This window comes from Chrysoperla carnea, chromosome 4 (genome assembly GCF_905475395.1).
Source record: "Chrysoperla carnea chromosome 4, inChrCarn1.1, whole genome shotgun sequence".
In the NCBI taxonomy this organism is placed as follows: domain Eukaryota; kingdom Metazoa; phylum Arthropoda; class Insecta; order Neuroptera; family Chrysopidae; genus Chrysoperla; species Chrysoperla carnea.
In genome coordinates, this window is record NC_058340.1 from 64,071,881 (window position 1) to 64,098,244 (window position 26,364).

The window sequence follows — 26,364 nt, forward strand, 5'->3', positions numbered from 1 at the left end:
TAAATAATATGAATATTGTTAAAGTATATTCATATTTAGTGGATAAAACTAAGTATACAGGATGATTCAAGTTATTGCAACTTGACTTTATCAAATGGTAGATAACGTTAAAATAATTATAATTTCTAAATACACTTAAAATCGGGAATGCACCCTTTTGCGGAGACACAGGGTAGAAAAAAAGAGATGTTATTGTGAATATATGGTGGAAACGGCTGCTTATTCGACTGCATGAGTCAGGAATCGTTTAAACTAAGAGTTATTTATCGGGCCTTGGATCATCCTGTATATGCATTTGTATACATATTAAAGTACCGATTGTGAATTAAACAACTTGTCTCAGTGCCCATCAAGATTATAATGTCTTTGATCAACTATTAGAATTAGAAATTATTTCACAATAGTGACTTCCTAACAAGTGGGCATTTTGGATGTGGCTTTGTTATAGTAACATGAAATCTTTTTATTTGGAAAAATATAGGAAAAGGATGACTATCTTTAATGGGGCTCGGAAATTTTTTAATGGCTTCACAATCTTGAAATTGATTAAGATTTTTTAATACTAAGAAAAAACAAATAGTAAAGTTAAATTTATTAATTGTGATGGGGATTTATCAGGAACTTGGACAGTGAATATAAACAAATGTTAAATTGTCAAATGTTGCAACGTTTCGTTGTTATGTACAACTTCATCAGGCCGTCTGTGTACAAGAAACAGTAGTATAATATAAAAACATGGGTAACACGATATACAGGGTAATTCCACATTGGTAATTCGTTCAAAAATACGTTATAAAGCCTAATGAAATTAGTTAAATTTATTGTTTCACTTTAAAATAAACAGTATGGTCTTCATCTGGTACACCGAAAATTGCAATTTGCCGGTTATGAGACGAGAACATCTTGTTTTGTTCAAGGTCAAATCCTATCACTTTTCTGTTTTTTTCTTTCTTCAGAAATGTTTTACGTCTACTATAACGAAATCGCACGTGCCTTGTGAAAATCGACCTGAGATTGCAAACCTGATGCACATGGTTTGTTTATCTCGAATATGTTTATAATACACGTTGTGTATTATAAACTCTGTGTCATTTTATAACTAAACTAAAAGACATTTTATTTATAAATTATACGATTATAAAACCACTATTCGACATGAATGATTTTAATTAAAATAAACAAAAATATATTGCTTTAAATAAATGTATTTTAATAACAGGTCATTGTTGAAATGTTAAATGGAAAAAAATGAGGCTTTATTACGTTAGCTGCATGAAATAAAAGAGAAGGCTTTTATTAACGTATTAACAGGCATTTAAATAAATTATTATTTAAAAAAAAAAAGCTTTAAAAAATACGCTTTATTGCGCAAAAAAGTGGACATTAATTTTAATTTTAATTTAAAGCGCGGGGTGCACTCTACACTTTGAATTTTACATTAAAATTAAAATTATTATCCAATTTTTAGTCCAATAAGGTTTTTTATTTTTTTTAAACATTAATTTATTTTGTTATTTTTTAGTTTCGCTAAAGTTAAAGGATTGTGAACTCTTTGGATAACAAAGAAGAATAAAAATCTATAAATGCATGAGGAGCTTTTATCTTCCGCATGCTGAGCTTTTATCGATAGTATAATCGTCAATTCTATTTATTACTTACCATAATCTTCTTCATAAACAATAGCAACTTTTGTCCAATTTAAAAACGCCATTAAATCCTTGAATGCATGATTTAAATGCTCTTGTCCTGGATGTAAATTAATTGAAAAGCCTTTTGATGCTGGTTCGAAATCAATACGTGCTTCTAAATGCGGTACATCTAATGCTTCACATATAGATTGTATATGACCACCTAATAATGGATCTGATGGTCCAAATATCGCTTGTACACCATTTTCTAACTGTCTACATACTGTAAAAAAAAAAAAAAAAATTATTAGAATTTAGTCGGTGTGATTTTTATTATTGATTTTATCGTTATATTTCACACTTCACTAAAAGAAGATTTATCGACTCCATCCTATTAATAAAATATCAAATGTTATCAGCTTGTTGAGTGCTGCCGAAACAAAATTTTTTGTCCTCAATGAATATTTACGAATTATAAGCTTGTAACGTTATTCAAAATTTTCTAGGTTTCTTGAAAAAGAAGTGGTACACAATTTTAGTCGAATACTTTGCATGACAATTGACCTAATAAATTTTTGAACGTTGTACGAAACAATTTATTAATAAACAAAATGAATGCCGTACTAAATACCTTTAACCTTTCAAATCAATATTTATTTCATTTCCTTGAATAACTAGTAAACATATTATATACTCCTTAGAAGAACACGTTCTGTAAGGAAATTAAATTGCTTACAAAGAAACTCAGACAACAATCTACTACTATGTATGTGGTTAAAGTGTTTTGAAAATAGTCAAAGAAAATGTAATATATAGTACTAGATGAAACTCGTTGATTAAAATTTATTATCGAAAATCAAAACCTTTCATAATTCAGTATCTCATTTGTGGTCGATTTTAACAAACCCTATATTTACGTCAGTTTCATTTTTCTAACTAGTGATAGCTATCGATTCAGTCATGTTGGAAATATGTATAGCTCTGGCTGAGCTCGACATAATCGTAATCCTAAAATGTTATTTTTTTTAAAGTGTCTGCCGTGACCTTGAAACCGTTATACAAAGTTCTTTTTTGCTAGTAATAATATCTTTTTAGTGTGTTTAACTCAATAGGAACTATTAGTGCCAAAAAAATGAGTCTCCATTTCATGTTCGGCAAATCAAAGAGAGTTATAGTCGAAAATATATGGTTTATTAAAATACATTAAGTCTCCCAGTCGCTAGATTTTAGAACTTTACTCTTTTAGCATAAACATGTCGCTTAGAAAATCTCGAATGGCGTCAAGCAATCAATATGGCAGTCATGAGGAAGCTTAAATCGTAAAAGAACAGCAATAGTCTATGATTAGACGAATAAAAGTGTGGACTTTTTTTTGTTTAGACAGTTCATACATACACTTGAACAGTTTTTTTTGTAAATTACCATGGTTTCTTAATACCCATATTTATTCAAAGCTTGCTAAAATTATTTTTTTCCTAATATTTAAATTTATAAAATGTGCTTTTTCAATGGTCTACAATTTTTAAATTAATGAAATTTCTTCTTTTTTTTGTTGTAAAATTAAGATATTCATAAACACGTTTATCCATTGAGATAGCGTACATTGCATGATGGACCATAGAAAACGGACATCGGACAAAATAGGTTTTTGTTAGATAGAAATGTCTATAATGGTGAGTGTATGTGTTCAATATTCAAATGGGAAATTCACCGGTTTATAACAATGGAAATATACTGACAAGAGAGTTATTTGTAAGTGCTATAAATAAAGATGAAAAGGATAACCTTGAAATTTAAGATAATCGAAATCGATGATAAATTTTAACATCGAAATTTGGCCCAAACAATATATTATTTAGTAATTTAACCATATTTGCAGAAAAAACATTCGGCCAAGTGATAGTTTAAAATGGATAGAGTGACTTTTAAAATGGAAAACCCTGTATTTCGAAGAATTTCATACATAGAATAAATTAAATAATATTTACAATATTTTAGATCATCATTATAATCATGTAAATTAATTCAAAATACTATTCAATTTACATGTTATTTCAGTTTACTTCTATATGCTGACTATAACGATGTACATTTCTAGAAAAAAGTTTTATACAAAAGTTGTATAAATTAGAAGAAGCTATGAAAATTACTGCTAGTTGAAGTAATTTTTCCGATAGCCATTCTCTTTTTATCCCGACTATACTATGGCGAGGACTATGTGTTTGACCGGTATGCATGTATGTTCATCTGTTCCCCCCTGGCTTCAAAACTACTTATCATAATTTGACAAATGAGGCGTCGATAAAAGCATCTTGGTCGACCGGTGGTTATAGGCTATGTGACGTCACATTAAACTAAATATGGTACCCTCTCTTTCTCTTTGGGCTATTTATAAAATACGTCAAGCAATATTATTTCTTTTTGAACCTCTCAACGTCACGAAAAACGGAAAAGTTAAGACAAAAATTAAAATAAAACTAGTAACAAACTTCGAATACTACGTTTCCTTGAAACCCTCTCTGCACCATGTCAAATTTCGTCACGTTTTGCAAAAATATTCCCTCCCATGTTTGCGAATATTTTTTATGAACAACCCTTTTACATTGAGTGGAAACTTTTGTAGGATTGCAAACATATGCTTTGCTACCATTTACAAGATTTTCGAATGAAATATAAAAAGCATATAACATCTGTGGAGGGCGTTAGGAAATCAAAATTTCGTGTGCAAGGTAAACTATTGATGGAAAAATCTTATACTCGTGATTATTAACCAAGGTTTTTAACCCAGATATATTTCAAGACGGATGTTGTGTGATTTTTCACACAAAATTTTTACAGAATAATAACGTGACCCTTTTATGATTCATTTACAACATAGTATGCATATCTTTATATAAAACCTCTACATTTATAGAAATATGTAAAGGTCATTTTTGATCATTATTTCAATGTAGGAGGCGATATTTTAGGGTTTAGAAATTTTAATATTTTGTTTGTTCTATACAAAGTGTACCCTGACAGTAATGTACCCTCAGACTTTCTGGTGTATGCAGTGGCGTAGTGTGGGCGTCACCCACGTGGGAGTGCGGAAAATTTGGTGGCGAATTCTATCAATAAGCTTTATTTTTAGTTGACGTGAATCCACCGTCAGCCCTTTGTTGTCTTTTATGGTGATCCTTTAAAAAAAACTCGCCTACATCGTTCACCCTTTCTTTTTAGTCAACGAATATTTCACTACGACTTTTTAACTTTCCTAAGGCCACCATCTACCAGTTTAGTAGGTATGATCGCTCGGGCTCGGAACATTTGGCTACTTTCTCTACGTGGCTAATATAGCACCATTAAATATCAAAGGCTCACCAATTTACATGGTTTCACCCATAACTCTAATTATATAACGTTTAATTTTTTATGGTACAAGCTATACATTAATTTAAGTTATTTTTGTATAATGACATTTGATTCATTAAATAAGTATTTTGTTTAAATGAAAATATTAAATTTTTGGGTTCTCATTTGTATATAGATTTTAAATAAAGGATTATATTAAAAACTTTTCTATGAATGATCATTAATTTAAACGAATTTTCTTAAAAAGAATAGAGATATTTGTATTGTATTAAGATATATTCATACATACAATGAATGCGATATATTTTTGACTTTATGTCACTCAAACTACAATTCAGATTACTCACTATTAGCGGTTAAAAGTAGTAGTGATTTAGAAGCTTTAATGGGATGGATTGAATCCAATTTATAGTTCAACTGCATAGTTAAGAGGTCTTTTTAATTCAAAATCGATTTCTTTTTGCTTTATTTATTATTTAATGTGTTTATAATAACTCCAAATATTATAAAGTAAAAATTTATAATAAATAAAAGTTATAATATACAAAAAGTACTACAACATTAAAAAGCTTTAAAACTGCAACTTGCGGGCAAGGAAGAAGCCTTTAATGAATTATTGGGTTTATTATATGGTCCAAAAAACGCAGACTAATGATAAATAAGTATATATTGATAACACTTGTTGAAAATAACTAAAATCAGTCTCCTAATATCCAAAATATGTCAAAAAATTAAATCAATTTACACATACATTAATGATTATTAAAACTACCAATGAAGCAGTGTTTGATTCGCTTCGCAGGGACAAATACTAGCTTTATATACGTAATTACTTCTGTTCTTATAATTTATTTGAAAATATTCCCTAAGAATACGCAACTTCTTCGTAACGTTTATTATTTTCTTAAATAAACAAATCAAAATAAATTGTAATGATTGTCATTATTAAAAATTCTATGTTAATTTTTATATGATTTTGAGAAGGATTTTATTCTAATTTTAATTATCTGTCGTTGGATAAACTAATAATTTTAATTGCTTGGATTATTTCCAAAGAAATATTGGAAATGAGACAAAAAATATGTTTAAAAATCCTCAATATATTGTGATCTTTGTGATACATTTTCGATTTAATTTTATTTTTAATTAGTATTATAAATCGCTCATAAGCTCTTAAACTTGCAGCCATATCGATGGAAACAAAATTTTAAGCAGTTTTTTTGTGATAGATATTGTACAATTATACATAAAAGCTTTCAACGTGTTAAAGCAAAATTGGTCATGTCTTTGGAAGGTTTCAAGGGTATGCGTAAGACTTGATTTTGAAAATCATTCAGAAGCTATGTTTCGAATATAAATATTTAAAAAATCAAAAAGTAAATTTTCTTCGTTCGATAATACATTCGTATAATTAATTAATATCATATAGACTAGATATGTACAAACCTTTCTTTGATGTTCGAAAACTATCATCACGTGGTACATATTGAATATCATATACTAATGTTGTATTCATTAATAGATTCTTATCCTTGTTGATTCTATATACAGCGTATTTGAATGCTAATTCAGCACTGCTATCTTTTTGATCTTCTGTAAATATTGCACCTGTAACAAATAAAATAAATAAACATTATTAATAAATTTATTATCTAACCTATTTAATTTTAAGGATATATTAAATTAATTTATCTTTAAATAACTTCTAGTCCTTTTTAACTACAGTCATTTTTAAAAGCTTTATTTCAATCAACAAAGCTGTAAAAAAATTTGTGCGAAGTAGTGTGAGATTTATGGTGGATAATAAGGCTTGGTGTCCACAGTGTATTAGGGTCTCTTGTCCTAAAAATTTTTTTTTTTTTGGCAAAGGGATTCATTTATTCTATATTAAGCGGCATATATGATGCAGCGTTGTTAGTTCCAGGGTTATATACCGGTTGTCAAGAACGCGCATGGATTGGGCGTATTTCAATCACGCTTCCTTAGTTGGGGGTGGGGTGTGCTGTGAACGTTGAGCCTTCAGGCAGGTACCTCACTTGAATCAATTCCGGATTAATTAACGGTTTATTAGCAATTTTCTTAACGTATCCCATTAATTGAGGTATTTGGAACAGTGAAAATGAAGTTTCTCCCATTTTTTAGCTGAACTCTTTTCTATTATTTAAGGCCAAACACAACTCTAACAATAATACGATATTAAAATCAGTTCAGACGTTTTTGACTTATATAGTGGAAAAGCTATAAGGCCAGTCACAGAAATGTAAAACACACTATATCCTTCATTTGTCGAATACAAAAAATCTTCGTTTAAAAGTTATTGACCCTTTTCAGATAGTCTTTATATTATGTGAAAAACATAACTAAATCAATGAAATTTATTTGATTACAAAACTTTTGACATTTGTTTAATAAACGTAATGGTTTTCCCATAGTGCTTTGTGTGGCTTTGTATAGTAGTCGGTTTTGATATTATAACACAAACGTTCATGGTACAAAAGAGATCAATATTATAAATCAGAGTCACTAATTAAATAATCAAAACATAAATATTAATAAATTTTTAGTTTATAAAACCAAAACTACACAACCAGACCAGCATTGTAAGAGGGAAACTGAGTAATAAATAATAATAAGAAAAAAATGTATATTATAGTCAAATTATTCAAGCTACAGTAGAACCTCGATAATGTTAAAACCTCTATAAAATAATAAGAAAATACAAAGCCACAAAATCAGGTCTGATTCATTCGTTTGTGTTATCGTAGCTAGAAAACGGAAGAACCGATTTTGATTTTTGTTTGTTTGAAAGGTAATTTGATCGAGTGTGTTCTTACCTATGTTTCCAGAAAATCTAAACATCCGTTAGAAGATAATCACCTTTTTTCTTATATTTATCGGGAACAGAACCTTAAGCTCGCTCTTAAAACATAACTAAGAACATTTTCGATTGAATTACCTTTCAAACACAAAAAATAAAATTGGGTCATCCGTTTAGGAGCTCTAATGCAGACACAAAGATATACAGAGACACTTAAAACACTCCTCTTTTTCGGGTTAATAGTAAAAGTCGTTTTCATAAAAATTTATTCATTTCTTGCATATTAAAAAAATCTTAATGATACTTACTAGAAAATTAACAAAATATAGAACGTGAGCTTATAACGAAGAAAAATTTCTATGATTATTTTCGAATGCCATTTGTTGGATTGCTAATGCTTTACCATATTGCATGCAAAGTTCGATAATAAAGATAAAGTGTCGGTTTGATGGCTTTTTTTGTTTCGAAGATATTTTTAAGTATGCTGCGTTACTGTGGCCTTTGACATCGTTGAATAAACGAGAAATTATCCTTTATTTTCAACAGGAGTTTACTAATTTTTTTATACATATTGTGTAACTAACGGCTTTCTTTATAAATACGACAGAGGTTAAAACGACAGAAAAAAATAATGGTAAAAATATCGTTTTATAATGGGCGCACGATCTATTTAGAAAACATTTTAATGAAAATTAATCTTATATTTTGATTAAAAATATAAATTTTCTGTTATCCAGTTCAAAATAATATTATTTAATAAAGACCTACATGAAATTTATTAGTATATCATCCCCAAAAAGGTAATGAATATTGATTTGTATTTTGTATGTTATCTTAACAAAATACCCGAGAAAAATTTGAATTCGATTTCTTAGAACAGGGACTGAAGCTTAACGTTTATGCAAAATATTATTGAACGATATCTGTTCTGATCTTTGAGAAAAGTTTATGTTTTTAAATGAAAATTATCATAAATTTTTATGATAATTTATTCTTTAGAGGGTAAATAAATATATATGCACTAAAAAATCTGATTTATTAAATGCATTTAAGTATATATAAATTAGATTCTTAAACACATCAAAACAGTTAACAATTTATAATGTTTATTAAATGTAATACCTAGTAAAAAATTTTCACGTAGGTACTGCGTAAACTAAGTGAATTTGATAGCAATAATAATTGAAAATAAAAGTCTTTGTCTTGTTGTGTTTAAAAACGAGAAAAATCTTATTTCAATAGAAAACATTAAATAGTAAGAATCGTCTAATGAGGGATAAATATGACCACAGTGACGGAGCTGTATTGCTTACTAGTTTTTCGTTTGATTGCTTTACAATTTATTTAAAATGAAATTATAAAATAAAATATACTTTTAAAGATTATGGTGGAAACGCAGTTAAATTATGTGATATATCAACTTTTAGTATATATTGCATATTTATTTGCGCTTCCACCATATTTATTAAAGTAATTTGTTTAAATAAGACAAAACTAAAATTAAAAGTTTTTTTTTTTTTGGAATTACTTTTTAAGATTATAACAAAAAGTACTTGAAATTGTAAGGAGATACTTTGCACAACCCTATCGAGCACGGAGAGAAATACTATCTCAAATCTAGCAATGTTTTTTATGCTGTCAACTAAATCTAAAGATAAACGATTAAGGTCTTTTTAATTTTAAGAATTTTTCGTTAAATGAGTCTTAAAAACAGCACATAAATCAAATTGTGGCAGCTTTTAATCTATAATGGTAATGTATATCTTATAGACAGAAGAGGTTATTGGATACATAAAAATCCAAATTCCTTTATTACGAAACCAATAGCTAATCTTTCTTGAAGAAGAAGTTCACAAACTAGTTTAAGGATTTTTGTCAGATCTGTACACAACGTGGATAAGAAAACTGTCAAATAAATTCATTTTAAGTGAGATATATTTAAAATTATCTTATACAAGTTTGATAAGATATTTAAATTTATAAAACTTTTAACTAAAATTAATAGTTACGAGAAGTAATAAATATAGGTCAAATCAAATAGTAAGCATAAAAATAATTTATATGAAATTTTATGTTTATAAGATACTTATTCCCTTAAATATTGACTGAAGGATAACATATTTCGTAAAAGATTTCAACCGAAATCTCAAAAGCTTTTACTTAAGAAATTGATCCAATTTTTGTTTTAATTTTTGTTGTTTTGTTTTGTTTGGGTTTTTTTTGTTTAAAATTACTAGCAGCAGGAACTCTTTTCGTCATAATTTACGTATTTTTTAATTAAAAAAAAATTTTAAATTAAAAAAAAAATCCATTGGTCGGAAGGATTTTAACTGGACGGTGTTTCTTATGAAGTACCGTAAAATCATAGCACTAATAGTATTTCAAGATAAGATTAATAAGTGTCGGTCGAACACTTTAGAAACATAGTTTGAAACTTATTATATGAACTAATTTTGATCCACTTTCAAATTGTATTCACTTAAAATTGAATTGAACAAAATTGAACAAAAAGTGAGTATCTTTTCTAAATAGAAGCTTAAACTTCTTATGAAAAGCTTTGATGTCGGACCGATCTTGAAGTTTTCTTGAAAGATACTCATCTAATCCTGAAGGAAGCTAAATTTTTATATTTTTGGGTTGTATTACTAAAAGTGGAAATTTCAAACTATATCAAGGATTAAAATCTGCGCCAAGGTTACTACAGTTTCTCTTGATATATACCAACACGATATATTTCCGAGATTACTTTAAAGGTATGAAATAATTACAATAAATTGTTACATACATAATATATGTAACTAATTTGTAATATATAAAACCACAAATGAACTGAAGAATTAACATTGAGATCTTACCCCTGTATTTGTGGTAAATACGCACGAACGCATCATAAACTATGAAATTATTACACTAAAAGTTTTCAAGCTTAAACAATAGTTATATACGTATAATAAACCGAATATCATTAAATAATAATTATTTGCCATGTAATATGTGAGTTTTCAATAAAATTGTACAGGATTTTTGGAAAAATATGAAGGAAAAAACAGTCAGTGACAATGCACAATTTTTTATAAATATTTTGACGTGGAAAAATGAAATTAAACTCTTGCCAACCTTATAATTTTCGTACGAAAAACGAGGTTCATTTTTTAATATTTAAAGTACAGCCACAGACAGAGTAAATATTACAAATAAATTTTTGTACCGTCACAGACATGTTTTATATTTGTCAACAATTTGTAACATGTTTTTATTTTTTTATTGTATCTAATTGTATAGTTGTACACTATGGCCTATAGCCACTAAAATAGGTCTTTAATAATTATTAATTAAAATTAAAGGATATAATTCAGTGCCACTTGTTGCCAAAGTTGTATGAATCAGGTAACCGTTGCCCTATCAGTATTTTATGCAAAAAACGTCAACTATGTTTTATTCGCCTTCAAAACGAAATTAAAACAGATACATACACTGCCATTTTTTTTAGAGTATTTGGTAAGTTTGGTTGTTAATGGGACTAGGAAGAACTGTAAAAGCAACAACTAGATCGTACAACCTGGTACGGGTCCCCTTATAAAAATATTTATGAAAATATTCGTTGGAATATCTGCAACACTAGAATTTTTTGCAACTAGATTAACTAATTTTTCGAATTATTTTTGCTTTATTAATTCATAACGTTTTTAGGAACTTTCTGTAGTCAATATTTGCATTAAGTGATTACAAACATGCTCACCAATTGAGTACAATAAACCTGTCTATAAATGTATTGTGAAAATTTATTGGATAATAATAATGTCTTTTATTGTTATACATGGAATATATGGTTGGTCGACTCGTTGTATTATTCATTTGTTAACTGGTATCAGCGTATTCATTGCACTATTAAAGTTGCATTGTGGTAGATGTGACCTGCAAATGAATTCTCATTTTGTAATTGATTTTTGGAAAATAGCTGTTCTCTATTATAGATCAATTCCAAGTCTAAAAAATGGGTCAGAACTGTCCGTACATCAGTTGTTAGAATCTCTACAAATACTCAGGGGAATGAAGCTGAAAATAGGGTACAACCTCCGAAATTCAAGTAACTGCATCGATTTTGTTGAAATTTTGGAAATAAGCTTTACTTACCATCCTATTCAAAATCTATATCATGCCGAAGGGCGCTTTTTATCCTAAGGGGGTGAAAACTACCCCTTAGTGCAAAAATGCAATAAAAAGTGTTTTAAGGACTTTGGAAGAGTGGGGAATGATAAATTATGTTGAATATGAGTTGTGCTATGATTTATCATTATAATTATAATTTTTAGAATGTTTCAACCCTTAAGAATTACCATAAATTACGATGAAAAAAACGATTTTTCGACATTTTCACAAGATTCAATGCTTAAAACTCATGGAATTTTTTGAAATTTTGTAATTAAGCTCTAAAAACCATCCTCTTCAAAATCTATATCATGCCGAAGGGCGCTTTTTATCCTAAGGGGGTGAAAACTACCCCTTAGTGCAAAAATGCAATAAAAAGTGTTTTAAGGACTTTGTAAGAGTGGGGATTGATAAATTATGTTGAATATGAGTTGTGCTATGATTTATCATTACAAGTATAATTTTCAGAATGTTTCAACCCTTAATAATTACCATAAATTACGATGAAAAAAACGATTTTTCGACATTTTCACAAGATTCAATGCTTAAAACTCATGGAATTTTTTTAAATTTTGTAATTAAGCTCTACAAACCATCCTCTTTAAAGTCTACTCTATGCCGATGTTTTATTTTTTCAATTAAGGGAGAAAACTACCCCTTATTAGAAAAATGCAATAAAAACAATTCAAAAGTGTTTCAAAGTGCTTTGCAGGATTGAGTATAATAAATTATGTTAAAAATACTTTGAAACATCATTCAATCCCAAAAAAAAATTGCATCTTTATTTAAAAATCAAAGATTTATTATTACTTAATCCAGCAAAGCAATTTAGACCACTTTTTATTTATTTTTTATACATTTTTTTTATAAGGGGTAGTTTTCCCCTCTAAGGGCAAAAAGTACACTTTGGGAGAGGCTGGCTTTGAAGAGGATTGTAAGTAGCACCTAATTACAAAATTGCAAAAATATGTGTGTGTGTGTGTGTTAGTCTGTGTCCATGTGCTGTGTGTTATATGAGTATTATACTATGTGTTTTTGTACCATCTAGATATATGAATATCACTAGTATGGCAGAATACATGCGTTAAGCAATGCATCTAAGTGAGGTATTATATATATGTGTTTAGCATGTAATTGCCTCTACAGATACGATACGACAGATCTTCTGTTTTGTGCATGCAGAGAGTGGGAGTTTTTTTGCACACATATGTACAATACCTCTCACTTAGATGCATTGCTTAACGCATGTATTCTGTCATACTAGTGATATTCATATATCTACAAAAACACATAGTATACGTTTTGTCATCATATAGGTGCTATAAATTTACTTTGTTCCAAAAAGCTTAAAAATTTTTTTTTGTTTTTTAGCGATAACTTCTGTAATTTTTTATCGATTTTGATTTTTCAAAAAGCATTTGGAAGGTAATTTTAAGGACAATAACATCTGAAAGTTTCATCTTTTTATAACCGTTAGTTTTGAAAAAGTGAAGGGTCAAAAGGCTCAAAACATGGGGTGTTCACGTGGGTATTCGAACTTAGAACGTTAATATCTCCGTTAAATTTCATCTTAGAAAAACAAACAAAAAAGGAAAATGTTTGTTAAAAACAGGCCTACATTTTTGTTCTCGAGTATGTTTTTCGTAACTGCAGTAGTTTTTTAGTTATTTCGAAAAAAAAAACAAATTTTTTTTGATATTCGAAAATTTTAAAAAAGTTGATCGTGCCTATTTCTAAAAATAAGCCTTCAAACCCAGTGTAACTTCTTGATCACATATACGAGACTCAAATGTAGTGAACTGTGCAAGAAAATGGATTTAGTACAATTTAAGTGGAAATGGTACCCATCCTATGTGAGATTTTTCTTTTAAAAATGTGAATAGCCCACGTTCTTTCAACTGTAACTCACTCAATTTTTGTCCGATCGACTTTTAACACAGCTCATTTTGAAGGTATTTTCAAGCACTACAAAAAAGATTCCGCTTATAAAGCTATAAAGTTTCATTTTTTCCTCGTTTTTAAACGTCAAACACCCAAAAAAAACTAATGAATAAAAAAAAAGATTTTTTGATACGGTATTACTTACTGATCGTTCTATTTAATAAATCGATTAAGCAATCATTCTTTTTATTTTTTTATTGGCTACAATTTTGTCCATTACAACTATGGTGAAAAAACGCCTAGTTTTTGAGTAATTCACGAAAAATCAACTGAAAACGTGCTTTTTTTATGTCAAATCTGTGCGCTTTCTATTGCAAATAGCTCAAAAAGTATTTGGTTAATAAAAAAGTGTATATGACATTTTTTGCTCAAAATTGGTCACTCTATCGATTACAGGAGTTATTTTGACCAAAACTATTTCCACCCCCGAAAAGGGGTGGCAACCACCCCCAGGTAGGAAGCGCCCTTCGGCGTGATATAGATTTTGAATAGGGTGGTAAGTAGAGCATATTCCCAAAATTTCATCAAAATCGATGCGGTTACTTGGATTTCGGAGGTGAAAACCTTCATTCCCTGGGGTAAAAAAGCTTTTATAGCTTTATGCCAAAAAATCTCTCTCTTGGTTACTTTAAAATAACCATTTTCATGTCACCCAAATTAAATCTTGACGCCGTTTTGATAAAAATTTTCCTTTACTATTCAATTACACTGATTTTTCTTTCCGTTTTCCGTTTTCCGAACTGTTCCTTTACTTTGTACAAGGAAATAAAAATAGAAGAGCAACTTGTAAGTAATTATAAAAAAATAATAAATTGTAAAGTTCGTACTAAGTAGATAATATTATTTTTTTTTACATTCTCATTCGTCTTTATAAAATATAATTTATGTCAAATAAAGTTAGTAAACAGACAACGATCTCATTTTTAGTTTTTATTTTTATTATAAGTTTTTACCTCCATTTATAGGCAACCTTTGTGTACTAAGCGATTCGTTAAGCCTCCTCCATAAGAGTCGAGCGAGGAACGAGCATGCTGAGGAGATACATGTAGTGTTTCGCCTATCCTCGTCACGCCTTGTCCGACTTCGCTAAAAAGGCGAAGTTTTTTTACCAAGTCAAAAGTACCAAGTCAAGCTTTTTGTATCAAGTCTATGGTGGCTTATATTAAACTTTGATGCGTACTTGATAACGGTTAATTGTTTAAAAAACGACTATTTAACAAACAAAATAACTGTTGATGTTACGCGCAAAATAGAGCTATCACAGCAGATGTTGCCACTTCGATGTCTGTCATTGCAATGAGATACTTGCTAAGTAAGACGAGACTGTAGTACTGAGTGCCTCAGTTCGGTTAACCTATACGATTGTAATCGGTGAGGATATTCCGCGTGGTGGATTTCCTCTAACATTAATGCTTTAAGATATATACTTCTTCCGGTAAACTTAGGTTGACATTTTCTTCTTCACAGAATCAGATTACACGCACGGCGTCTCTAAGGCGTCAAATACCCATTTTTGATAACATTTGATGGAATTTTGCGATGGTTGATCAACAATAACGCACTTGCTGACTTACAATGGAAGATTATACATAAACATTGCGACCTGGATTACATAGCTAATCTTTTCTTACTTTCTTGTAATTCGATGATACGGAAAACTTCAATTAATTGTGCTAGATCAATATTAAATACTTGAAATATGTAAAACTTCTGTATATAGAGTCAAGCAAAACTTCTGTATATAGAGGTTGTACGGAGTTCACAAAAATTTTGTTTCTTATTTAAACTTGAATCTTACTAATTCAATTTGATAATATAACTTGTTATGCTTATAAATTGCATAGTGCACTTACTTCACTTCACAAACTAAAATTTTGAAGGATTTTTTTTTAGAGAAATAATCAAACATGGATGGTTTATTATAAACAAGTCGTGATAGATATGACTTTGAGAAGCTTGACCAATAAATTTCTGATTTTCACTATCTTTCCACTCTTTCTTGGGGTGATTTAAATTAATTTTGTCGTAGTTGTAACCTTTGTCGAGGTGTAAAATCACTTTTCATTATACTCATGAGATGATTTTTTATGATATGAGAATGTTGTTTCGTTACTAGAAAACTACCAATTGCAAATTTATACTTTTTCTTCCATATTTTCAGTAGAATTAAAATATTTTGTTGGGAATAATCAATCAAGAATAATCAGATGACTATTAAATTTCGAAAATTTTTCAAAAAGATTCGTATTGGAGTCTATAACCATTTTTAGCCTTTTTTATTTCGATAGAAATACTATTTTTTATTTTTGAACTAATTTGAGAACATATCAATATTCTCAATAAAATAATATTAAATTGTTATTACGAAGTCATTGCATTTAGTGTTATAGACCGGTATTTATTTTGTACTCGACAGAGAAAGTAGCCGGTATCGAGTATCCAAAATATGTGAGAACGAAGTGTAAAATTTGAACTCAGAAGGAAAGTTGAAGCATTCAATTGAAACTTTTGAACTCGGTTAACAATAAACAAGGCAAGTAATTAAAGATTTAATGTTCGAAAAAGTAAAATTAATGAAGATAGATACATGGTCTGATGAATCGATTTTGATTTCTGTTGTTTGAAAGGTAATTTGATGGAAAGGGACAAATCAGGACTTATCGATTCGTTTGTGGCATCGTAGCTCCTTAACGAATGAATCAATTTAAATTTTTTGTTTGTTTGAACGGTTTGTTTGTTGTTTCAAGAAAATCTGCTCAGCCGTTTGAAGATCATCACCTCTATTCTATTTGTTATTGGATGCGGAACTCTAAACTCGAACTTGAAACAAAGATAAAAGAACTCTCGATAGTTTTACTTTAAAAAAAACATCTTAATCGGTTTAACTGTTTAGAGGCTACGATGTCACCGACAGATTCAGAGATGCATAGATACACAGACAGGTTAAACTTACCCTGTTTTTAGTCGGGGCTAAAAATGTTTCAAATTGAAAACTCCCTAAACTCCCAATCGATTCTTCTATACTTTAAAAAATTCAATGCAATCTTGACTTTTTATTTTTGGAACAATAACAAAAATAGGTACATAACAGGTTAATGTATTCATTTTTTTATAGGAACGTTTTATGAACCAATAAACGATTGCATTTATAGTTTTTTTTAAGTTCAATTCTACGTTAAATTTTATGTATGTTTTGTATTTAAAATATTCCAATACAGACAATATCTAAAGTTGGGTAATAAACTGTTTACAAATATTTATTTTGTTGGATAAGTATCAAATATTTTTTGCTGATTTTTAATAAAATTATAAAAGTGATTTCAATCTTTATTGTTATAAAAATATGAGAACAAGTTTTTAACAAATATTTTTTTATTAAATTACGTATATGAAAAGGGGCTTTAACCTTAATAAATGATGTATTTGAAAGGGAAAAAATATAAAATAATTAAGTAGGTACATTAAATTTTAATGAAAAATTAATGAGAAAAATTGTGAACATATCCAGCAATTTCCATCTCTCTAACAAATCTAGTGGTATCTTATCGCAGGTTAAAGGTTAGATTTCTCAAAGGTTAAAGGGAATTTTAAGTGCATCAAAAGCACAGTTATATATATGTAACAGGAGGATCACATAGTTTAAATTATAACAATTTCTCAGTACATTTATAGCCAGGAAAGTATTGTTTTTTATAAACAGTGTTGAAATTTTGGGAACAAAAATATTTTTGTTAAATATTGTTAAAACATCTGCTTTGAAAAATTAGAAATAGGATAGTATAATTTATCACCTTATTGTGATAAATTACGAAAACCTGTGGTGGAAACATGACTGTGGCATCACTCCGTTTCCAGAAAATTTCATAACTTTAATGCAAATACCATAACGTTATGAAAAGCATCATGCTTGCTGCATGGAGTGCCTAATTTCCATCTTTTCTAATCAGTCATTTTGGCAATATTCCCAATAATGTCCTTCTTTTTCTAAAATTTCAACATACTCGATTTAGAAAAGGCCACCATCTCGGCTATAAGTATGTTGCGAAATTGTCATTTTTTTAAAGTTATCTAGTTCATGATATCCTGATGTTTAAACTTAGATCTCTTTGTATAATAATATTACAAAAAACTTGATGAAAAAAAAACGTGCGGTATTTATATTTTTATTTGGTTTATACTGAGAAAGCTTATTTTTCAAGCTAAATTAAGCTAAAGCTTATTTACATCTGGCAGCTAAAATAAACTACCTAGTATATCCATATTCTTTGCGTGCAAGACCGTTTTTAGTACTGTTCGTGGCAATACTTTCTTCTCTTTGTTTCATTATAATACTAGCTGACCCGGCGAACTTTGTTCCGCCTTAATGGCAATAAATAAGCAGTTTTTTTTTTGTTTTTTTTTTTTTAATTGGCAAAAATACAAAAAAAATTAAATACCTACATTAATCATTCATAATTATTTCTGTATTTTAGTACATAGGTTGCTCTTCATTTAAGTACCTTGTGATACACGACATTTTTTGTTTTATTATCAGGCGCGTAACAAACAACGCAGATGGTCATCCATGGTGAACATGCCACGTATAATTGATGACCATGGGAAAAACATGAATGTTCTAAAAAAAAAAAAAGTATCCTATGTCCTGGCTCTAAACTACCTCCCTGCCAATTTTCAGCTAAATCGGTTCAGCCGTTCTTGAGTTATAAGTGGAGTAACTAACACGACTTTCTTTTATATATATATAGATTAATTAAAGTTTTCACACAATAGTTTGATCATTTATGTATTAATATTGCATATATCTTTAAATAAATAATATCACTATTTAACAAGTGAAATTTACAAAATTTGAAAAACCCCCGAAAACTTTTTCTAGTACGGAACCCTAAACACGCACTTGAAACATAGCTTAGAACACTCTCCATTAAATTACCTTTGAAACGAAATAAAAAAATTACAATCTGTTCATCCGTTTAGGCGCTACGATGCCACAGATAGACAGATATATACATAGCGGTCAAACTTATAACCCCCTAAGTTTGTAGGTTAAAAATACAAGCAAGCAATACGTTAATGATACAAATTTTGTGGGAAAACTCAAATTAATAAAAATAATGAAAAGATATAGAAATAATAAATATTTCCACTGATGACGCTGAATTCGGTTCTGCACGCAATGAATACCAACTGTACAGAATTTATTTACCTTTTATAAATGTGCAACGGCTTAAAACATAAAATATCTAAACCATTTTTATCCTAGCATGTACATACTTTAATACGATACAGAAAACACACATTCTAAATGCATATTTTACACTTCATCCAAATCGTTAGTTCTGCAAATTTATTTTTATTTAAAAAGCAGAAGTAATACCTACAGGAAATAAAATGACCAAAGTTTTAAAAAAAAAACACTTAGAGCAACAATACAGAAAATCTTTTGAAACTATTTTTGTGTACATCGCACAATTGCTTTATACTTTATACAAGTATGTGTATGTTTATCTGGGTGGAATCTTGCAACTCAATTTTGAACCAGTTATCCATAACCGATTGAGCTGAAATTTGGTATACACGTTTAGTTTGGATGAAAATGCATGGTAAGGTAAATGACGTTCTTATTTTCCCATCGTCTCCACCACATTTTATATACATGCTTTTTTTAATCTTAAATTAAAAATTTAAATAAGAAAATACTTTTTAAGGGCAAGCTTTTATAGTACTGAAAACTAGAAAATAAACTTTTTTAGGAGTAACTCATACATGTCTATTTGTAATAGCTTGAGGCGTTCAATATAAAATATCAACTATGCTTGTTCGGGTGGAATTTTGCAACTCAATTTTCATTTCGAGAATTTCAAGCTTTTACAAATTGTCACGCATGAGTGACACCAAAAAAAATTATTTTCTACTTTTAGGAACAATAAAAGCTTGCCCTTAAGAAGTATTTTTCATTTAAATTTTTTAAATGGTTGGTTTATTTTCTAAGAAGTGAATAGTACTGGTGAAACGATACGAATATAACAGATTTGCTGAGATGCTTTGAAACATTTGAGAAATTTCTTAAATTTTCAAGTGTAGAGTAAAGAGAATAGATATTGTTTCTGATAGTTCCGGAAAGTTAAGGAAAATTATGCATATATTATTATTATTAATGTTCTAAAATGTCTTCTAGACAGTATCCTTTGTATGTTAAATGTCGACGGCTTTCAAAATTTATAGCAGCTAACAGAGTCGGCCAAGGCTTTTACAGTTTTTTTTAAGACTTTATGTCGTTGAAAACTACCTTTTTGAAATTTTTAGTTTAAAACTACTTTTAGTCGCATTCCGTTAGAAATACCTTAATAAATTAGTAAACTATTAAAAATGTATTTAATATCTAATTTTCAGTCTATAAGATGTAGAAGATTAAATGTGTAGGGATGTATTATAATACTATAGTCACATTTTCAACCATTTTGTAAACGGGTTATAAAGATATGGTCCCCAGTACACCACTTAGAACTTATTTAAGTAATCCAATAACGTCAATTAGGTATAATTTTTGGGGTTTTGTATTATATCCCTGCATTTAAGTTTTGTATACTAAGGTATTATATACAAGTTTGTAAATGCAATTTAATAAAAATTTATATGAACAAAAGTGTAGAATGTTGTATTTCTAGGAAAAAAAAAGGTATAATAGAAAATTCTAGAAAACAAACAATAATGTTTATAAACATATGAATAAGAATGATATATATTTTGTTGACATTATTCTTAAGTAAAAGGCACTTTCGAAAATGCTTTCTGTTTCTTCTCTGCGATGTATATTTTAATAAAAGTAAAGATTTTGATGTTTTTATTACTCGACTGTGTCAAAGGAAGGGTTATGTTTTTCAAGTGTATGCATTTCTTTGGTATGTTCTGTAGCTTAAACGGCTTGATAAATTTTAGTTTCAGAGGTGTTGTTAGATTCGCCTTAATTTGTGATAGTGTCATTGGTGATATTAAAATTAAAAAAAAAATACAGTCGAATTGGGAACCTCCTCCTTTTTTGTTTGAGGTTTGTTAAAAATTTCAGATTTTTGGAGCCTTATTATATGTTTTCCAATTACTCGAGTAGAGTAATTGAATAGAAATAGACACATCGATTGACGTAAGAATCATGAATATCAGCCTACGTTTTTTGTCTTTACAGCGCCACAAAGATCAAACTGTTTAAGTGTACATTACTGGACTGTTTTTTCCTTTAGCGACTACGGCTACAAATGTTTTTTTGGGGGAACTTAAACAATTGATATAAAAGGCGTCCAGATCAGAGTTCCAACCCATTTTTCGAGCAAATTCTAATCTCTAAAGTATACTATTTTCAGTAATTCTTTAAAATTAAAACATATTAATTTGGCTTCAATTGATAAACTATACTTTAATAATAAAATAAATAAGTTATAAAAATTTGTTAACAGTGTAAAAAATAAGGACACCAGTAATACTTTTTTTTGCATTGTAATAAAAGTCAAAACTTATCGTTCCCAAGTTCTCACTCCTTGTTTGTTTATAAGTTACATCATATAACTACATGTATACATAATCCTAAGGGACCATTCTATACTTATACGCTAATAATATAAAGTTTACCTTTGGTATAATAATATACTAAACTAAAGCTCTATGTAGCTTGAGCTTGTATCATCTCAACAACGGGTGTTCTTTGAGTTATTTTATAGTTTATTAAAAAAAAACACAACGAAGTCTACATGATGTATCACGTTTAAAACAAAGTTAAGAGGATATACACATATTATGGTTATTCGAGACACAAATAAACCTCATATGAAATTATATGGAAAAATTTGGTTTTGTAATATTCACATGATCCGTGTAAACTGATTACAACGAAGCTATATTTGCGTTAGTTTTTTTTATCATTTCATACTTGTATCCTGTATGGTTGATTTTCTTACCAAGTTCCAAAAAAAAAAAAAAAACGCGGGAAGATTAACGTTAAAAACTGGAGACAGGTTGAAACTGTACTAGTCCACGGGAAAGCATCATTTATGTTAAATAATTATTAATACATGCTTGAAACTCCGTGATTGGCTTCCTTTTGGCGAGACTATCAAACTTTCTCTCTACGACCTTTTTCGAAAGTGCTGGGTTTTCAATTGAGAATGATGACGCAATATTTAAGATATCGGTCTGAAAAATGCAGTAAGCAATTCGTCGGACACTATACCCACTCGATAACATATTATCATGCTCATTTGAAAGCGCAGCACTTTCGAAAAAAGTCGTAGAGAGTAAGTTTGGTAGACTCACCAAAAAGAAGCCACTCACGGACTATATCTATAAACATACCACTCCAAATTCTTATCCATTCTTTCGGAAATATTTGAGTTAATTTGACCACACTAGGTAGCAGATTAAGTAATACAAATTTGATGTTTTGTGCCTAAAATCATCTTTGTTGTCACCAAATTAAGTACAATACAAATGTAAAAAACTTTCTTGCTATATGATATTGACACCTGTAAAAGTCGTTACAGACTTAAAAAGGTCACAAAAATGAAATAAAATTGAAGGATTTGTGAAATAAAATGTAAATCGTAAAATTTTCTTTGAGAGTCAGTTAATTTTTTATAGTAGTAAAAGAAATATTCTTTATAGCAACATATTTCATAAAAATTTTATCGATGAACCCTTTTTTGATAGAATACTTATCAGTTAGAAGGCAAAGATATTCTATTTTATCCGGAAGAAAATTTTATGTACACGTAGTGTTAGTTTTTTAAAAGTTAATGATTTTCCAAAACCGATAGGATTTATCACAAACATTTTACATTACTAACATAACAATAGTTCTCACTTCAAACAAATTATTAAAATCGGTTTATAATTACCGTAGATATAAACATACACACACGAAATACAGGTGGATTGAAAACTTCTTTATATTTTCGTTGTCGGTTAACAATAGGATATATAAAATTCAGATCAAAAGAAACATTTACCAAAAATCAAAACAGTTAAAAAAGCATTGCCTAGAGCTGTGAACAATTTTTATGATGACTGATAATGAAAATCAACTTTTATCTAACATTAAAAGCGTACGTTTTTATTTCATTCAAATTAATTTATTTTAAATTTTGTGATTTATATTAAATAATATTGTAAAAGAAACGAAGAACATAACTACCCCAAGGGTCTTTTATGCCGAAAAGAATAAATTACATTCTACATTGTATTCTTCTAGTGTTGGAACGTATATGTAAAATTTAAAAACATATTCTTCTTTTTCGCGTATGGTTTTATCTAAACTTCACATAAACAGTCAAGGCCCAAAGTCCAATCGCATTAAGCCCTAATGTAGAAGAATGTAGAATTTTCTTCATCATTTATTGTACAACATTATTAAAATTTTAAATTTAATTGTAAAAATTTTGACCAAGAAATTCTGAGCAAAAAAACAGTACAAGGAAACCTAGGAATAAAATGAACAATATATTAAATCGGGGTATTGGATAAGCGAAATTTCAAGGAATAAAGGATAGTATGGGGTTAAATAAGCGTTATATTTTTTTCCCTAATGGAGGATTTTTACTAAGCCACCTTCCTTGATTAGTAGGTACAGCAGAGGTTCTTCTCTCTTAATGGGTTTAATATTGATATGAAAGATAGGTATTAAAAATGAGTCCCTAGGACCTAAACCAAGAGGTTCTCTGTGCTCTCCTTGAGACAAACCTAACGCCCCAAAGATCAGACATCTCACAGAAATCCTGTAGTTTCTCCGCCAGAATTACTCCCAGGATTGATGAGTCAAAGGTAAGGACTCGAACATTCTAGACCTGCCATACTAAAAATTTCTGCAGGTGCAATTAAAATGTGTGGAGGTTTCATTATCCTCCATACATGCTCTAAAAGTGGAATCATCAGAGATCCCCATGTAATGAAGGTGATAGTCGATTCAATCGACAGTGTCAAAAATCCCGTCATCCTTTCAACTATGTTCTGGTGAGTTTCAGCTGTTATAGATGTTTAAACACGCAAAAACGATGTTATTTGCAAGAAGATTGGTTCTCAATAGCAGATGTACAAAGCACTTGACTGATGCTTGGAGCTGGTACTGGTTGGTAGCAGAAAAACGATTGTATCTACTAGAAAATTCTGTTCATCAGTTTTTAGAAGGTTTAAATGTTGAAACCTGGCAATAACTCACACTCACAATTACAGGAAGCTTAGGAACAGAAAAATGTATATTATTCACCGCACCTTTTTTAAAGCTATTTAATTATTGTATAAAAAGAAGCAATGAATCTCTCAAAAGCAAGCAGAATCGTTGAACTCAACCCAACATTCAAATAAAAGTATTAAAAAAAAACAGAAATATATTCATCTGCGTCAACTTTTTAGAGGAAAGCACACAGGAAACTAATTTTCAAATGTGGCTTAAAACAATATAAAATACACTTAAACTTAGTCGAAAATTTGTTCACGTTCAATTGGTTTTCTCTCCATAGACCATAGACAAAATCTCAAACAAAACACAAGTAATGTGGAGCGGACGATATGCGATGCGATAGAATAAAAACCCTTTTAAATGTCATTTATAATTATTAATAACGGTCATCGAACAAAACTAACTTTTTTCCAAAGTTCAATTTAGTGAAACAAATATCAATTTAGTTTATTGTTGTTATTTAGACATCATATAAATATTTTAGTCCTTGTGTATACAGTTTTTACTCCCTTGTACAAAAGTGAAGGAAGTATTGGGGTCACGAAAGGATTCAGTTTTGAGTTAAAAAACCTCCAATTTTGATAAAACTCAGTATATAAGGTAATTTTGACCCAAAAAGTTAAAAAAATCGGGTGCATTTGATGACTGGTCGAATAGTATTTGAGATACTGACTAAAATTGATCCAAATATTGCGATATCTCAGAAACTCTGCATCCAATCATTAAATAGATCGGATTTTTAAACTTTTTGGATCAAAATTACCCCAACCACCAAGTTACATCAAATTCTAAATTTTTTTTTACGATTTCTCGATTATTTCAAAGGGGTAAAAAAAAAATTGCAAAAAAATCGATAAATTGTTTTTATCTCTCAGTATATAAGGTAATTTTGACCCAAAAAGTGCAAAAATTGGGTGCATTTGATGACTGGTCAAATAGTTTTTGAGATACGGACTTAAATCGATCCAAATATTGCTATACCTCAGAAACTCTGCATCCATTCATTAAATTAATGTGATTTTTATACTTTTTGGATTCCAAAACTTTTTTCGATTTTTTCAAAGAGATACTCTCGATTTTTTGATTAGTCGATTTCAAATGAAATATTTTTTTTTTTTTTTTTTTTTGTGTTTAGCTGCTAAGGCTATCAACACGAGTGTCTGAAGTATTCATTGTAAGTTGTACAGGGTGTAAATGGTTTGTTAAATTAAATTGTAAAGATTAAGGTCTTTCAGAACTTTAAAGAGTAGTTGTGTCGCATTCTCGTTATCTCTGAGTAAATGGTTTATATTTAGGTTTGTTTCACCATAGCACTTAAATTTTACTTTTGTTTTAGTACAGTCACTTAGAATATGTTTTACAGTAAGTTTAATTTTACACTTGTCACATATGGGAGGTTCTTGTTTCTTAAGAAGGTAGTTGTGTGTGAGATTTGTGTGGCCTGTTCGTAATCTAGCCAGAACCACTTCTTCTCTTCTTGATGCTCTAGTTGATGTATGCCATTCGGTAATTGTTGATTTTATTGGTTTCAGTTTATCTGTACTACGCTGCCATTTGTTTTGCCATTTTGCTCGAAGTATATCTTTGACATTATTTATGTTATCTATGGTCGCAGCTCTATGTATAGGTTCTCCATCAATACGGGCTTTATTTGCTAATTTATCGACTAATTCGTTTTGTAATATGCCTATGTGACCTGGGATCCATAAGAAACAGATATTATGCCCAGTATCAATCAATTTGCGTGTTAATGTTTTAGTGTATTCTTGGATTTCGTTGTTGGTGTTGGTGTTGAGGCTTTTAATTACACTCTGTGAGTCGGAGCAAATTAAAAATTTGTTTGATGGTAGGTCTCGAATATGATGCAAGGCTTTCAAAATGGCCACTTGTTCTGCAGTATAGATGCTGCATATATTTGGAAGTTTATATAATTTCTCTGTTGCTCCCATTTTGAATGCGCACCCCACAGAGCTATCGGTTTTTGAGCCGTCCGTAAAAATTTGAATATGATCTTGTAATTCATGGGATATTTGTTGAAACATTTGTTTATATATCTGCGGAGGAGTTATTTTTTTGTTAAGCTCAGTTAAATCTGTCTTTATATTTATTTTTTTATATTGCCATCTTGGTGTTAGATGTATTTCTTTATCGAAATTTGGGTAAATTTTGATTTTTTCTTGTGCTAATGCAATTTTGGTTCTAGCGGGGTAAGGCTTGGGGCAATTTGTTTTTATTGTGAATGTGCTCATTTGAGT

At 29.3% G+C, this 26,364-nt stretch overlaps 1 protein-coding gene across 1 annotated transcript in view; it reads right to left on the reverse strand.

Annotated features, from left to right (window-relative positions):
- Window positions 1–26,058, reverse strand: part of LOC123298858 (glutamate receptor ionotropic, kainate 2) — a 55,493-nt gene extending 29,435 nt beyond the window's left edge. Inside the window, exons 1-3 of the mRNA XM_044880953.1 lie at window positions 25,488–26,058; window positions 6,426–6,587; window positions 1,660–1,911 (exon numbers count right to left, since the gene is read on the reverse strand). Of these exons, the coding sequence (XP_044736888.1) occupies window positions 1,660–1,911; window positions 6,426–6,587; window positions 25,488–26,058 (985 nt within the window). The remainder of the gene's footprint in view (window positions 1–1,659; window positions 1,912–6,425; window positions 6,588–25,487) is intronic.
- Between the last annotated feature and the right edge of the window lie 306 nt (window positions 26,059–26,364).